This window comes from Pygocentrus nattereri, chromosome 26 (assembly GCF_015220715.1).
Source record: "Pygocentrus nattereri isolate fPygNat1 chromosome 26, fPygNat1.pri, whole genome shotgun sequence".
NCBI classification, from domain to species: domain Eukaryota; kingdom Metazoa; phylum Chordata; class Actinopteri; order Characiformes; family Serrasalmidae; genus Pygocentrus; species Pygocentrus nattereri.
In genome coordinates this window covers 22,900,001-22,917,665 of record NC_051236.1, presented here as the reverse complement: position 1 = coordinate 22,917,665, position 17,665 = coordinate 22,900,001, and the positions used below count along the sequence as shown (strand labels likewise).

The 17,665-nt window shown below is 41.0% G+C and overlaps 1 protein-coding gene across 2 annotated transcripts in view; it reads right to left on the bottom strand.

The window, feature by feature from the left end:
* Positions 1 to 17,665, bottom strand: part of pik3r3b (phosphoinositide-3-kinase, regulatory subunit 3b (gamma)) — a 234,074-nt gene that overhangs the window by 103,379 nt on the left and 113,030 nt on the right. For both annotated transcript variants that reach the window (XM_017721440.2, XM_017721447.2), the window contains exons 6-7: positions 14,623 to 14,824; positions 12,293 to 12,378 (exon numbers count right to left, since the gene is read on the bottom strand). In XM_017721440.2, the coding sequence (XP_017576929.1) occupies positions 12,293 to 12,378; positions 14,623 to 14,824 (288 nt within the window). The remainder of the gene's footprint in view (positions 1 to 12,292; positions 12,379 to 14,622; positions 14,825 to 17,665) is intronic.

The window sequence follows — 17,665 nt, the reverse complement described above, 5'->3', positions numbered from 1 at the left end:
ACTTGGAATAACGAATGTCATGGCAAGTTCCATCAGGCTTCAAGTTAGTTTTCCTCAAAGGAGGGGAAATGAAAGGCGCAAAGTTGACACATGTATTCATGGTGATGGACAGGATATATGCTGATTTAGGGAGAGTTGCAGCGCAGAGCACAAGTGCAATTTTTTTTCCTAGCCTTTCAGCACATAGTGACTAGTCTTTCAGTGGCTAAGGTATGCAGAGAAGACATGTGAACCAGGATCAGCACTGCTAATCCCAGAGCCTTATGTAATAACTCAGAATGCTGATCTAGAACCCGTTTTTGCTGGTCATGCTCTAATCTATTCCTCAAGGATTTCCCTGTATTACTTTGGTTTCCGTGGTCTAGGTGGTGGTGCATCCATTCATTTTGCAGCACTCAGTTCCACTTGCAGGTCAAACCAGGACAGCAGAGTCAAGAGTGATGCAGGCAGTGCAGAACTTGGAGCTCCTAGAACTGGAACGGGGCGCTTTGTGAATAAGAGTGACTAGACTACAAGAGTGGGCAAGATTCCTTACTACTGTATCTACAGACTAAAATCTCAGTTTGTTATGTTCACAGCAGTTGCTCATACTCTGCATCTATTTATGTTTAAAATACTGTTTAAAATACTGAAAACTCAATATAATATGCTGTCAAGCAAAAAAATTATATCTCCTTATAAATAGTCCAAATGAACTTGGAACAGATTGTTTTACATAAACTTCCATTACAAATTAACTAGGGTTTTCCTCTCCTGTAAAGTGACCACTTTGGAGATACGGGGTTAATTCAGACAGCAACAATATATTGACAATATATTTAATATACCTATGTGCAGATATTTCAACACACTGCCATATATGTGCATATATTTTAGATAATATTCAAAAATAAATGACAGTTAAATATACTTAGCACATACATTTTAAACATCACACACATTGTACATATATTTTAATATAAGCAAATATATTTTGTATTGCTGTCTAATTTGTTAGCTTGCTACCTTTATCTTGCTCTGATCTCTAAGCTTTTCAAAATAACTTCTTCTGCACTATCAAAAATAAACATGAGGGCAATGAAGCTGATGAGGGCACTATTGAACACACTGCCCAATATCACTGTCCCTTGCCTCGATTTTCAGCCGCAGTTATAGAACGAGACGTCCTGTTTGGAGAAGAACAGTTCACTCCACATAAGAGCCAGACTTTCTTCTGCAGAATCAAATCACCACAGAAATGTAATCTGCTGTCTGCTTCCTCCGCACATGATTTAAGCATGCAATCAGTTCTCGATCTGAAAACCTTCACAGGAAAGCTGTGCAAATTCCACATGTCTCTGCAGAACTTATGGTAGCTGGGCTGCTAAAGATGTCCTTGAAATAGATTCATTATGAAATAGTATCATCTTTGGCTGCGATTTTGGGCAGCAAATTAGAGAATCTTTGTTAACACTTTAATGCAGAGGCAAAAAAGCACCTACTTTTGCCTTTTTATCTACTCCTGATCTTTAGCTTTAATTCCACACACTAATCTATTTTATGTCCAATGTGAGGGAGATTTTGATTAATTAAAGGGCTCATATCATGAATAAACAGAACCTCCCCAGGAACCTCAAATAAGAGTTCCATTCATGTTGAAGTTATAAGGAGTGTTTTAGCTCTGAGTGCTTTTTGAGTGATGCACAATAAAGGACAGCCAAATAGAACAGAGCTCCTTTATCTCATTTATCATTATATCTTAAAGTTACAGTAACATAAACAGCCTGTTTAATTGTAAGGGACAAAGAGAGGTTGGCACACAAAACCACACAAATATTATGAGTGGGTTTTTCTTATAATAAGAAAAACTAGAACACAGGTAGATGTAGGATATGGGCCCGTTAAAGGGGATAAAGACAACTCTTCTGAATATACCGCCACTAAAACATGGGTAAGATAAGGTTATTGTTTCCAGCCTGTCAATTTTCCATCCTAACAGTGCAGTTTAAACAAGTTGGTTTAAATTCAAAACCCTTTTTCCTTCATGCAGAAATATTGTGGCTGGTAAAATTTGCAAGCCCTTGCAAAATTTACAAGTAATGGTGAATTTTGCAAAGATAGATCCAGAGGCAGAACTCCTCCATCTTTGAGACACAAGATACTTACAGTACATCAATTCTGCCTGAATGGCCTCAAATTTGAGCTTACGCTTGACAAATGGCCCTGCATGGAAAGATGGGAAAAAGGAAAGGAAGGGAAAACAGAGCTGCAGAACAAAGGCCATAGTCAGGGCAGTTAAGAGATTATTACATGGTACACTGAAGCATGTGATTGCAAGCAGCTGAGAGGACAGTAATGGTCATTTTCACTGGGTCAGCTGGGACACAGGGTCAGCTAGTGGGGAATTCCAGGAGGTCACGCCCTGACCCCCGGGGTGTGAGCATGTGTGTTTGTGTGTAAGAAGTATGTGAAAAGGTTAAATTCAAGGCTTTAGGACAATGAGAACAATCTGTGGTAAGATGACTCAGCATAATCAGAGGGAAATTTGACCAGAGAGAGAGAAAGAAAAAAAGAGAAAATCATGCACTCATCTTCCCTCTATAGTAATCCTGGTGAGTGTGTATTGTGGCCTTTAACTGACCTCATAATCAAAGGCTGAGGATACACCACAACAAACTACTGGACCTAGGTTATAGTAATGATTCACACACACATGCTGTTAGGTGAACAGCACAGCATGGTTGATGATGTCACACTGGCACGCATTCATTCTCTACTACTCTGAGACTGATACTCTGCAGTGACGAGGGCTTTAGAGTGATAGTTTAGCAAAGTTAAACAGTTTTCCCCCCGACCCTAAGTGTAGTCAATCAGCCGGGATGTGTTTGGTGTCCGATATTTGCTTCCTTAGTTCTACACTGGAAGGCTGACACAGCAAACAGATTGATTCCATAATCGGGGTCCCACTGAACCCCACTGAAATTATATGTTTATATAATTTTTCACTGAAACTAAGAAAAAAAAGTGTTTAACCATTCAAAAATCTAAATCCATCTCAGGAACATCATCTCATTTATTACAAGGCATCAAGGATGCAAGGGTTGAAACTAACAGGTTAAAACAGCTTTATGCAAAACTGATGCTGTGAGCCCTCCCACCTTATGTATACATGCATTTATTGACAAGCTAAAGGATTTGAATTTCGACTCGCCTTCATGTACACACACATTGCTCAAGCATATGGACACTGTGGATTACACTCGTTTCTATGTGTATATATATCAAAAATCATGAGTGGAATCTTTGTCCACATACCCACGTGAAGGGGTCTCAAGTTCTGCCAGGCTGTAAGAATCCAGCAAAACAAAGATAACACCACAAGAGAACGAACCACGTCAACTTACAAGGTGGAATAATATTACAGGGTTTTATTACTAGAGGTTGCAAACTTAGTTTACTTAACTCAAGGCTTATTTGGCATGAGACTAACAAAGACTGACCAAACTTTCTGGCATGAGATGAATTTATTTTTTTGTATGCTGGCATAAAGCGGGACTGAGGTTAGAAGACTTTTGGCATCAGGAAAAACTACAAAATTCCATGAGACAGGGATGACACTTTTCCTGTTAGCCATGAGTCTTTTAACTCTAGCCAATGAGTAAATGCCAGTCTGAGATTCGGCTCGGTCACTCGGCCTCTTTTTCTTTTCCTCACTTTTTCCAACGTGTTTGTTGGTCTTTTTGCAGCCTCTGCCATGTTGTCCATCCTGGGGATACCAAACTAGTTCCTTCTTATATCTAGCCATGAAGTGTTAACTAACATCCAAGCTTATAACATGAGGATACTAAAGACACTCTAATGATTTATTAAAATGCATTTTTTAAATAAACTGTTTACTTTCATATGACAACATATGATTTGGGTAATTTGGGTCAATAATTTCAGTAATATTGTTAGTCAATAACTCAGAGAAAGAGAGAATGAGAATAGTTTCTTTTTTAATCCATGATCTTTAGGAAAAATGGATGCTGCAAATACATGTTACTTGAAAATATGATATTTCATAGGAGTGAATGTGGACAGGTATCACAATTGAATGCATGTTATGGGACACAAGGTGTACATTTTCCATAACCTATAATGATGGGTTCATGAAAAAACTAAGATTTCAAGCATGGAATTTTAAATCAATTAACACATTAATGCAAAAATAATAGATTTTAATGAATTTGCACACAGGTTGTTGTTAAGGACACTGTATCTGTGCTTAAAATGTTTATTTTGCATACTTATTCATAAATGTAATGTCAGTGGGACACAAATGACATGCCCCCATCATATTCAAAACAAAAGAAGCAAACTTCAGACACCAAACATGATCAATTACCATCACGATAGAGTTCAGATCAGCTAAGGGTTTGAGTCAAACCTATAATAGTCACCATGGTAGGCTGCTGTATACATCTGTTCATTATCTTACACACCAGAAGTACTTTCTGTCATGTAACAATGTCCAACTCATCCTTTTACACACTTCCTTTTTTTCTCTAGTTTGCAGATGTTCAACTACTTAAAGATCAACTCCAATTCTCTTCAACACTGACCTTATTTTGTATTCAGTTGTAAAGGGTCTCTTTCTTTCACTCATTCTCTGTGTCATCTCTCTCTCTCTCTCTCTCTCTCTCTCTCTCTCTCTCTCCTATTTTCTTACTCACACACAGTAAATCTATCAGACTTTGACAGGCGCAGTCATCCAAGAAGTGGCGAGTCCAAAACAAGCCCCAAAGATTGCACTTTAAACACAATGTTTTACCAACAAACCTTACCAAGCTGGAACGTATTAGAGGCTGAATGTGGGGCTGGAGGCAGGGAGGCAGCCAGCCATTCTGAGGGCACAGAATTGCGTGCCTCTGGGATGGAGAAAATAAGAAATAACTGTGAGAATAAATGAGGAGTTGTAATGTGAATGGATGGGTTGTTTTGTTTCCTCCTGTATTTGTGTGTGTGTGTGTGTGTGTGTGTGTGTGTGTGTGTGTGTGTGTGTGTGTAGAATTAGAGGTGGGGGAGTGCTCTGTTTGCCCAATAGCTGACAGATTGCCCGCCCGCAGTGGGTTGAAGTGGGTCATGAACATAAAGTGCCAGGCTTGAGTGCATGCAAAAAGAACACCAGGCTACTCAACAGTGCCCACTGCATCTAATTTACATACATCCTGACCTATTTAGTTCAATCTAGAAATCAATCTATCATGAATTTCACCACAAATTAGATAATTTAAAAAATAAGTACAGCACTTGTTAGATATTTGATATGTGGGAGGTAAAGAATTACCGTCAATGGACTCTAGAGCAATGGAAATGTATTCTGTCATATGATGCAACAGGCTTCTCTATCTGGCAGTCTGAAATATGAGTCTGGATTTGGTGAATACCAGTAGAACATTACTGGCCTGACTGTACTGTGCCAGGTGTAAAGTTTGGTGGAGAAGGGATAATGCTCTGGAGTTGTTCTTCAGGGGATGTCCTAGATCCCTTAGTTCCAGTGGAGTATAATCTTACAGGTCATCATACCAAGACATTTTGGACAATTGTATGCTTCCAACTTTATGGGAACAGTTTGGGGAAGGCCATTTTCTGTTCCAGCATGACTGAGCCCCAGTGCACAAAGCAAGCTCCATAAAGGCATAGCTGGGGGAGTTTGGTGTGGAAGAACTTGACTGGCCCACACAGCGCCCTGACCTCACACATTGACCACATTTAGAATGAACTAGAAAGGAGATTGTGAGCCAGGGGACTCTCGTCCAACATCAGTGTATAACCTTACAAATGCTCTTCTGGATGAACGGGTAAAAATTCCAACAGACTCTCTCCAAAATCTTGTATAACACTTCCCAGAAGAGTGGAAGCTGTTATAACTGCAAAGGGACCAAATCCATATTAATGTCTATGGATTTAGAATGAATATCATTAAAGCTCCTGTAGGCGCAATTTGTAGGTGTCCCAATACTTTTATTCATACAGTGTAGTGCTTTAATATAGTAAATATGAGATGTTTAGATCTTGCCTTTTTTGGCAAGGTGAAAATCTAAAGGAACTACACTGGGAACAATGACACTTCTGGGCCAAAATTTGTGCTTTTAACAATAGTTTGAAAAAGAAACTGCAAGGTCTGCTCTTTATACTAAGGAAGGAGCTTTGATGAAGCTGACTGTCCCAAAATACACCCAGGGAATTAGCAAATACCTGCTCCTGTATGTTAGCCTTTATAACGGTGGAAAATCAAACATTAATTGGGACATTTTAAATGAAAGCAAGCTGTAACCAAATTTTTGACATGCAGCACAGATGCCAAATAGCATAAGGCCCTCTCGTAAACAGTAGTGCACCCCGGTCCCAATAATGACCCCTCAGCAGCAACAGCAGGGCACAAATCTCTCCTTTTTTCTCTGTATTCAGAGGCAAGTCGTTGAGTTTTGGGATATGTGCCATAATGTTTGATTGATGTCACAAATTCATCTGTTACTAGGCATTAGATTGCAGCTTATCCCACAAATATACTCCAAGAACAATATGTAGGCATGTAAATTCCTACATAACAAAGCCACTGAACACTCATGCTGTCTGTCAGACAGAAAGACACACAAAAAACATAAACCTCAATCAAATGTGACACTGCATATGCAGTGTGATCTAAACTGATGTCATGCAAGTTTGAATGAATTAAGCATCCTTCATCACTTTCTTCTTTTATTGACACGTAAATCCAATATATACTGGAACTTATTTAGACATTGTGTCACGATTGGCCCCTCCCAGTCCTGTCCATGTATTCGTGTTTTGGTTTAGCCCACGTGCGTTTTGTTTTGGTCCAGCCCCCTCGTTTCATGACTCCACCCCTTATTGTTTCCACCTGTCCCTCATCAGCCCTGTTGTATTTCAGCCCTGTGTTTGCCCCTTGTGTTTGTTGGTGTTGGATGTATTGGTGTTTGAATTGTTTTCTGCAGTGTTGGTTGTATTGTGTTCTAGTGGTTGTATTGTGTTCTAGTGTTTGATTTGGTGCTCTTTATTGTGATGTCTGTGCCACAATCTCTACGTGTTGGCTCTATGACCCTGGACTGTCTCGACCCTAATTTCGACCCTCACTCCCCGTTACACATTGCTTGAATGCATATTCTTGACTGTACACATTTCCTCAGTCTAATCTGCTTCTGTGACAAAACAATATATTTTAATGAACTCCAGCAATGTCTTATCACAGTGAAGTCTTCATCTAATCATGTTATTCCACCTATCATGTTATTCCTTTTCTACAAAATGAGCAATAAAACTTTATTTATGATGGCTCACAGAATAAACCTAGTAAAAATGTAAGCTTTGGGTGCCCCTAAGCATTTCTTAGTGGTAGTGTTGGAGGTTCCATGACCAAAACTGAATGTTTGGGTAGTCAAGGGAGGTGCCCAGTCATTCTCCCAGTATGAGAAATGAATAAGTTAAATAAACTCCAGCCGAGAGAACTGTAAAAGGCCCTAAGTCAAACTCTTTTCATTAAACCACAAAACGGAGCATGGAGCAAGCCCTGGCTGCCAAATGCTCAGGCAGGAAGGCCAGATTCACTGCAACACTGCCAGGCCTCGCTGGAGTCACTAATGTTGAGCCAGGCTCTGCATAGAAGGATCATCCACAATTCCTCTCCTCGCTCTCTTCCTCTGCCATCTATCCACAAACATTCACCAGCCCCCTCAGCAGCACCCATCAGTCACTGACTCACTAAGACATGCAAAAGCACACACTCTGTTGATTTTGGTTGGGAATGAAGGAACGACTTCCAAACAAGTCAGAGATACAGCACCCTCACTAACACATACAATCGCTAACGAGGAGGTGACAACGATCAAATAAGTGACATCAGCTCTGAAGCCATCTGTTTAAAAAGGAGTGGAGAAGTTTAAACATTTGAAATCTCAAATGAAAACAGGGGCATCATATGGGTTGCCAGATTTTGTCTGTAGCAAAACCAGACATAGGGGGCTAGTTGGAGGAATCATGCAATATGTCTTTACCACATCCCCTATTCCAACTTTTTGGTGCATTTAAAACTCATGAATGAGCTCAGTCTGCTCTGCCTCGCTTTTACTGACTCTGCTAAGGAACAGACAACAGGTGATTATTATAGCTAAGTATAACAGATAGGTAAACAAGTACTATGTACGGCATTTGGCTGACGCTCTTGTCCAGAGCGACTTACAATTTGATCATTTTACACAGGTAGGCCAATGGCGGTGTTAGGAGTCTTGCCCAAGGACTCTTACTGGTATAGTGTCGGGTGTTTACCCAGGTGGGGATTGAACCCCAGTCTACAGTGTAGAAGGCAGAGGTGTTAACCACTACACTATCCCAGCCAAGTACTACACTCACACGCAGTCTTAAAGTATCTCTATTGATGGGCAATAACTTTGCCTCATCACACTGACACAGTACCAATCAGACACTGGACAACAGAGCTGAAAAATGGACAGTATGGTCCAGAACTAGACGCGTGGCAACCCTAGGTGTCCCCATTTTCCTGAGGCTCAGTTGCATAATTTAATGTCCATACCATATATAAATTTCCACAACTCAAAACCTACTTGAAGGGTAATCTGAATCTCTACTTCAAAGTCATGTCTCTACTTCAAAGTCACTTTTCATTGATTACTTGAAAACAATCTCAAATGCTAAAAAAAAAAAAAACAGCTTAAAAGGGGCTGACTACTGGCTATTGCTTTACAATAGTTGTGAAGAGGGATGGCAGGTGGGAATTCCTATGTTGTCTTATGTGGAAGAAACCAAATAACCAGCCAATCTTCTTCTTTCGGCTGCTCCCTTTAGAGGTCGCCACAGCGGATCATCTGCCTCTATCTTGCCCTATCCATTGACTCCTCTACTTTCACACCAACCATCTCCATGTCCACCTTAACTACATCCATAAACCTTCTCTGAGGTCTAACTCTTCTCCTTCTACCCGGCAGCTCCATCTCCAACATTCTTTGACCAATATATCCACTATTCCGCCTCAACACATGTCCAAACCATCTCAACCTGGCCTCTCTGGCTGATCTGCACATTTCTAATCTTGTCCATCCTTGTCACTCCCAACAAAAATCTCAGCATCTTCATCTCCGCCACCTCCAGCTCAGCCTCCTGTCTTTTAGACAGAGCCACAATCTACAAAGCATACATCATAGCAGGACGCACTACTGTCTTGTAAACCTTCCCTTTCACTCTTGCTGCTAACCTTCTGTCACACATCAGCCCTGACACCCGTCTCCACCCACTCCATCCTGTCTGCACCCTCTTCTTCACCTCTTTTCTATACTGTCCATTGCTCTGGATGGTTGATCCAAGATATTTGGAAGTCATCCACCTTTACGACCTCTACTCCATGCATCTTCACCTTTCCACCTGCCTCCCTCTCATTCACACACATGTATCTCTACTGACCTTCATTCCTCTCCTCTCCAGTGCAAACCTCCACCTCTCCAGATTCTCTTCCACCTGCTCTTTACACTCACCACAGATTACAATGTCATCTGCAAACATCATGGTCCATGGAGCCTCCTGCCTGACCTCATCTGTCAACCTGTCCATCACCATTGTAAACAAGAAGGGGCTCAAAGCTGATCCCTGATGTAACCCTACCTTCACCTTGAAATCATTTGTCACTCCAACTGCACACCTCACCACTGTCTCACTATCCTCATACATGTCCTGCACCACCCTAACATACTTTTCAGCTACACCTGACTTCCTCATACAGCACCACAGTTCCTCTCTCGGCACCCTATCATATGCCTTCTCTAGATCCACAAAGACACAATGTAGCTCCTTCTGACCTTCTCTGTACTTCTCTACCAACACTCTCAACGCAAAAATTGCATCTGTGGTACTCTTTCTGGGCATGAAAGAGCCTCCACAGCCTTGCTTCAACAACTCTTTCCCATACCTTCATGGTGTGGCTCATCATCTTTATACCTCTGTAGTTACTGCAGCTCTGCACGTCACCCTTGTTCTTAAAAATGGGGACCAGTACACTGCTTCTCCACTCATCAGGCATCCTCTCACTCGCCAGGATTTTGTTAAACAACCTGGTTAAAAGTCAGCTGCCTTCTCTCCTAAACATCTCCATACCTCCACAGGTATGTCATCTGGACCAACTGCCTTTCCATTCTTCATCCTTTTTAAAGCTGCCCTCACTTCCACCTTACTAATTCTCTGCACTTCCTGATCCACTATCTCTCCCCACGTTGTCCTCCTCTCTCTCTTGTTTTCCTCATTCATTAGTTCTTCAAAGTACTCCTTCCATCTACTCAACACTCTCTGTTCACTCACTAGTACATTTCCCTCTATATCCTTTATCAGCCTAACCTGCTGTACATCCTTTCCAGCTCTATCTCTCTGTTTAGCCAAACGATACAAGTCCTTTACTCCTTCTTTACTGTCCAGCCTCTCATACAGCTCATCATAGGCCTGAGCCTTTGCCTTTGCCACCATTCTTTTTGCTATGCGACTAGCCTCACAGTACTCCTGCCTACTTCCTTCATCTCTCTGGTTATCCCACTTTTTCTTAGCTACCTTCTTCTTCTGAATACTCTCCTGAACTTCCTCATTCCACCACCAACTTTCCTTGTCTTCTTCTTCCTTGTCAACACATTCCTGCCAGTTTGTCTCACCACCTTAGCTGTAGTTTCCCAGTTCTCAGGTAGCTCCTCACTGCCCCCAAGGGCCTGCTGCAATTTTTCCCTGAACTGCCTGCAACCATCCTCCTCCTTCAGCTTCCACCATCTAATCTTTGGCTCTGTCTTCACTCTCTTCCTCTTCTTTGTTTCTAATCTCATTCTACAGACAACCACCCTATGCTGCCTTGCTACACTTCCCTCTTCTGAAAATACATGTTCACCACAGCCATTTCCATTCTCTTTGCAAAATCTACAACCATCTGACCTTCCGCATTTCTGTCTTTCACACCATACATACCCAGCACCTCTTCATCCCCTGTTTCCTTCACCAACATGTCCATTGAAGTCTGCACCAGTCACTAATCTCTCCTCTCTAGGGACACCATCTACCACTTCATCCATCTTACTCCAAAATTCCTCTTTCTCCTCTAACTGACAACCAACCTGTGGTGCATATGAACAGACCACATTCAAAATCACACCATCAACCTCCAACTTCAGGCTCATGATCCTGTCTGACACTCTCTTTACATCCAGAACACTTTTCCCAAGCTGTTCCTTTAGGATTATCCCTACGTCATTTCTCTTCCTTTCTACACCATGACAGAACAGTTTGAATCCACCTCCAATGTTCCTGGCCTTGCTTCCTTTCCATCTGGTCTCCTGAACACACAGAATATCTACCTTCCTTCTCTCCATCATGTCTGCAAGCTCTCTGCCTTTACCAGTCATTGTTCCTATGTTCAGAGTCCCTACTCTAACCTCCACACTCCTGCCTTTCCTTATCTCTCGCTGTCTTCTAACCTGCCTTCCTCCTCTCCTCTTTGATGGTCTTCGATCTACAGTAGTCCAATTTCCACCGGCACCCTGCTGGTCAACAGCACCGGAGGCGGTCGTTGTTAACCCGGGCCTCGACCGATTCGGTATGGCAATCATATTTGTGATCTGCATGATAGTTTTGGCACAGGTTTTATGCCGGATGCCCTTCCTGACGCAACCCTCACCATTTATCCGGGCTTGGGACCGGCACCAGAAGTACACAAAGTACAACCCTAATGGCTGGTTTCAAATCACCAGCCAATAAAGCTGCTAATTGGAGCCTTCATGCTGTGTAGTTTATATACAGAGAGAAATAAGTGTGGTGGCTTCTCAGAAAAGGTGGTGTTTTCCCTCAGAACTACACAGAAATCTAAATAAGTTCACGTCCATGACACACTAACCAAACATTTCAGAACAAACACTAATGTTTTAGTGTGGACAGCTGGATTCTGATCAGCTGAGCCACATTTAAAATCAATGTCAAATGCACACCGCACAGATATACTGACTTAAAACACTTAAATCACATGTCAGATGAATAAAGATGCCATGTTGCTTGGAAATCATAACCAAACATTAAAGATCTACATTGTTTTGTGGATGAATTGTTTATTGCGGCTGCGTAGTAACACAATAAAACACAAATTATTCTTTGAACATTAGTGCATTTTATCACATTGTAGCCATTCAAGCCCATGTATCCTAGTCATTTACCATGGTTAAAGGAGTTAATACCCCTTAACCAGGAGGAGAATAAGAGGCCCAATGGAGGGCTGGCCTACCTGGGGCAGCTTGCATCTCCATCAGGCCTCCAACCACGATAAGAGCCTCCAGAATCTTCACATGGTGCTCTGGGTTCACATCGGCACTGGAAACAGAGGAACAAGATGGAGAGGGGGAGAGACTCAAATACTGCACTTTAACTATAGTTCAGAAACCTTTGAAATGTGAGGTCAAAAGAAAAACTCAAAAGGCAAAGTCACATTTTAACACTCATGCATTCACACACACAAGACACACTCACACATCTGAGCTCCCTCACATTTTAAGCTGCTCACACTCACTTCTCATTGGTATGAGATACAGTGGCTGATGTGCTTGAAAGTCCTGTTTATGTTCATAGCTCCATTCTATTTCATTTCAGCATGAATAAAAAAGTAATTCACTTGATTTTAACATGAATTTACTGCATATGGATGCAACAAATTGCTGGTTGTGTGGAACTATTTCATGGCTTCTATGATGGACTAAAGAAGTGATTTATAATCTGTTACGCTGAGTATCAAGAGGAGGTGGAACACCTGGAAATGTCTCCACTACTAATACTACTAATAATAATATCCAGAGACCCCTTCTTTTGCACACATACAGCATGTGTAATCTCCATAGAAATGCATTGCCATTAAAATTGGACGCTATGGAGCAGCCACACTAGAACCTAATGTCACGGAACCCAATGCGAAGCTCCTCAGCATTGGGCTGCGTAGCAACGAAACTGTGTTCTTGAATGATGGCGTGCCATCAAATACCTTTGGGATGAACTAAAGAGGCGCTTGTGATCGAGAACTAATCATCCAACTAGTGACCTCACTAATGCTCTTGTGGCCGAATGCAATCTAATCATCACAGCAATATTCTAACATTAAGTGCAAAGCCATCATACAAGGTGACAGATTGTTACTGCAGCAAAGGGAGGACAAACTCCTTATTATTACCCCTGATTTCAGGAGAAAAGTTGAATGAGCAGGTGTCTAGAACTGGAAATATGAGGCAACAATATTGTTACAACACTGAGTATTTTATTTAGGTGGAAATGATGGAAACATTTCAGTGCATTACTATTTTGTTATGGAAGAAATACTTATTTTGTATTTCCTAAGAGGCTTTTATGACCTTAGTCCTCAGCATGAGCAAAAGCTGATGGCTGAACAAAATGACTGTTTGAGGCATAACACAGCCTCTGCCACTCCTAATTTCAGGGTAGTGGATGACAATGAGAAAAAGGAAAGTCCCGTCGCTGTTCCTTAACTTGGCACTGAGACAGGGAAGCAGATCACAATCAAATAAGAATGATGCCAGTTAGCGGAGCACAATACGCATGCTGTATGCCCAATGACTCACAACCACACTACTCTTTATTACGCATATTAAAATCCCCTATTCCGCGAGCCACTTTATAGAGAATATGGTGTTGCTGTTTACAAGGTAATTGTGATGAGATGTGAGAAATATTAGAAGCCTTGGGATTACCTTTACACCCCTGCAGTTAAAAAGTTAATAGAACAATCATTATAGTGATGTGCTCTTCCTATAGCACACTCATGGGGAATGCATCATGCTGCCTGTAAAACTGCAACATATACATATGTTATTATCATTTTACAGGGTATTATAATGAAAAAATTCCATATACATTTGTGTTAAAGGGGGTTTACCACAGAAAACTACATTTTCTGTAAAGTTTCAGAACGCAGTGTTCACACCTCAGTCCTGTCTGGATTTTACTGTTTCCATGATGTCATGAATGGCTATATATAAATGCACTACTATCTACTCAGTCTACAGCAGTTTAGCTCCACCCATTCACCATAAAGTTAAGGATTGTTTCAGCTTGGACTGCTCTTTGAATTAAGCACAAAAAAGGATAGCAACTCAGAACAGAACTAATTTCCATTTATCAGCCTTCAAGACACAATATGAACAGCCAACTTAATTCTAAGGGATAAAGAGTGGTTGAAAATGGCCATGTACAAATGGATTATGAGTGTTTTGCTACAGAAACCCACACAAACATTATAAGTGGACTTCAGGTGAAAAAATAAATCTAGTGAAATGCTGCATATTAGTCTTTTAAGAGCAGTTCTAGGCCATACAGCCAAATCTTATGTTTCAAAGCATCAAATGGAGCTTCTCTGGTACTCACAGTACATCCACTTACCCCTAAAAGCAATTCAGGTACAAAATAATGCGCAGAACATTACTTTCCACTGACGTCATGTTCTGTATGTTTCAGAGGTAATTTCAGAAGAAAAGTCATGATAGAAAACCTGGGCTAGCATTAAATTACAACTTGCAGAGAACATCTATCTCAGTCTTTCAGCATCTTTCTTACCTGAAGTGGTTGTTTTTGAAGACGGCCTCGCTGTAGACCTGGCCCAGCAGCCTGGGACTGGCCTGAGCAGCCCCTCCACTCTGGGTTACCTTGCTGAGGTGTCGGGTCAGATAGACCAGAAGCTGGTGGTTAGACTGTGGGATGCTGGGAGAGTCCAGGATTCTCTTCAGCTGCTGACCACACTCCTCCAAACTCTGTGTTTCTGTGAGGATAACAAGGCCCATTTAATAATTTGATATAAAATGTTTTTAACTATTTTGTATATTACGGCTGTCACATGAAAACTCGTAACACTTTAAATTGTTTATATCATTCAAAAATATACATTTATAAATATAAATGTAGCAGTCCAGTTTTGAGCCAGGTCCAGTCTGATTATTCACACTCTCATATGCAAAAGTTTGGGTGCGCCTGGTCAAATGACATGTTTTGTTGAATTTCTAAGTGACTGCCACCCAGGATTGCAGGATCGACTTAGAAAGTGTGTGTGTGTGTGCGTGCGCGGAGAACACAATTAAATGAGGCATTTTCCTGCTCATTTTAGAGCACAATTTCTAATTATATGCTGAGTGTGACATATCGTAAAACCATAAAACATTTAATAAAGAATGTGCTGTAACTTTTGCACACTTTAATTTTTTTTGTTTTTCCCCAATATGTAAACTTCAATAAATATATAGTAACTGTGCCTTAAAATACTCAGAAGTATGTTTTCTGTAGAGTATGTATTAACTTGAGTGAGTAATTTTTGCAGTACCTTAATGTAGTTTTCACTTAAAGTAATGCATGTATGTAAATTCTGCGCACGTTCTCTCACTCTCACTACCTTTCTGAACGAATAGCTCCAGAGTTTAAGAAATGGGTGAACGAAAAATAAACTGGATGCAGTTCAGAAGTACTTTAGTCTCAGTCACAGAGGGATGAGTTAGGTTGGTGCTTGTTAAGCATTTCTGCAGTAGCAGCAGTAGCGTGAGGAAGTTTAGCATAGCACAGTTAACAGTAGCTCAGAGGAGGGTGAATGCTGCTCTCTGCCAGGTAAGATCAGCAATTTCACAAAAATATTATAATAAATACTCTTTATAGTCTATTACATATGTATAAAGTACCAGTTTTCTGTCAGCATGACCTCTTCTCTTGATCAAATCAATTGCTTACTAACAAGGTAAAGAATTGTAAACCATCTCTGTTAGTACATGTGAGCAGGTTCTGTTCCAGTACCAGTGAGCCTTGGACAGGCCAGGTCTCAAAGTTGTTATATAAATTGAGTTTGGACTTTGATCACATGGCCACAAAAACCTCTACTATAGTCCCAGGACACCATGCCACAAGCTTCAAACCACATTTCTAGAATTAAATCTGACCTGTAGGGAACACCTCTGTGTCTCAACAGAGCTGAAATGCATTGTATATTTATTGTAAAAGCAAACATCTCTCTATTGCAGAAGCATGCTAACTTGCAAATGAAGCCAAAGATGAAGACAAAAGAAAGCAGTACTGATGCTAACAGCTATACTATACTATAAGTATCATACAGTCATATGCAAAGATTGGGTGCCCTGGTCAAATGACATTTTTTGTTGAATTTTCTAATTGAGATAAACACATCCTCTACAGAGAACACATTTTAATGCACACTCACTTCTTATTTGCTGATTTTGACATATTGAGGGGAAAATAAAAACACAACGTGGCCTGTGCAAATGTTATGGCACAATTTATATTTTATTTTTACTTTCTGCAATATGTTTAAATAGGTAAAAAATGGCAGAAAATGCCATATGTTCTTGTATTTAAGATGATGTTTTCACTTATTTTCACATCAAAATCAGCGAAACGTGTAATTTGACCAGGGCTGTTCAAACTTTTCCATACAACGTACAAACGCATTTGAGATAATTGTAGTTTGGTATACTTATTTCAGATATAGGCCCACACGCATACGAGAGTCATTTTGTCAAATCACTGGCCTAATTTTCAACCCCAGCACTGCACCTCCTCCACGTTTTGTGCTACGTGAGCAGCCTTTTGGAAACTGCTGCAGCTGGGTACCCCCCCCTTCGGTGGTTTGTCAGTCTGTGCTGGGGAGGCCACAGTGTGCAGCATGGTGGAGGCAGACAGGCTGTCATTACTGGAACAGGCCACAAAGACAGGGAGTTTGTCACATAAGAGAGTGAAGCAACAGACATGAGAACTAAAGGGGAAGACGCTGAGTCAGCAATCCATTCCCCTACACACCACATGCACACGCAGACATATACACACACACACGCACACGCACACACTTGAAAATTACATAAGCATTAGCATTTGTGTGGTCTGTGCAAATGAAATAATCTCACTGTAGGTTGGAATTATCAACCAAATATATTTTGCTCACAAGACAAATGGCCCATTTTTTAAAAGTAAAGATTACTTCAGGCCAAAAATTAAATTTGCTGACAATTTTTACTGACCCAAAATTGAGTCTGTCAAGACATGCTCGAAGGTTGCTTAGTTTTTCAGTGGAGATACAAGCCTAGTGTAGCTAACAAGTAATGAAAGCCATATGCTGCCAGTTCAACATGAGAGTCACAACAGAGAAGACAAACCTGCGAAGATTAAGGCCTGTCGTTCACATATAGTACATATTGCACATATAAGTGGTGTGCTGACTATAAGCTTCCAAATTTAAGCAGACACCAAACCTGGCTGAGGAAATCACATTTTTGGCTAAAACACCTTACCCATTCTCTACTGCGATCTCATCTCTGAAGGCTCCACTAATGATAAGATACATAATAAAACCCATAAGCAAGGACTTAAGCAGGAGCTCAGGAAGGTCTAGCATACTAGCCTAGTGCTACACTGCTATATTGTCTGCTAATGCACGGCGGAACAAAGCTTTTATTTAGACAGCAACCAACGTATTAATGAGCACTGCTCAGATGGGCTTCCCACACTAAACAGGCCAACATCTGTGCTTCAGGCTCATCTCTAAAAGAACACCCCTGCTCGTACATCACCCTGGAGTGTTATTCATCTGCACCTCCCCAGAACAAAGGGT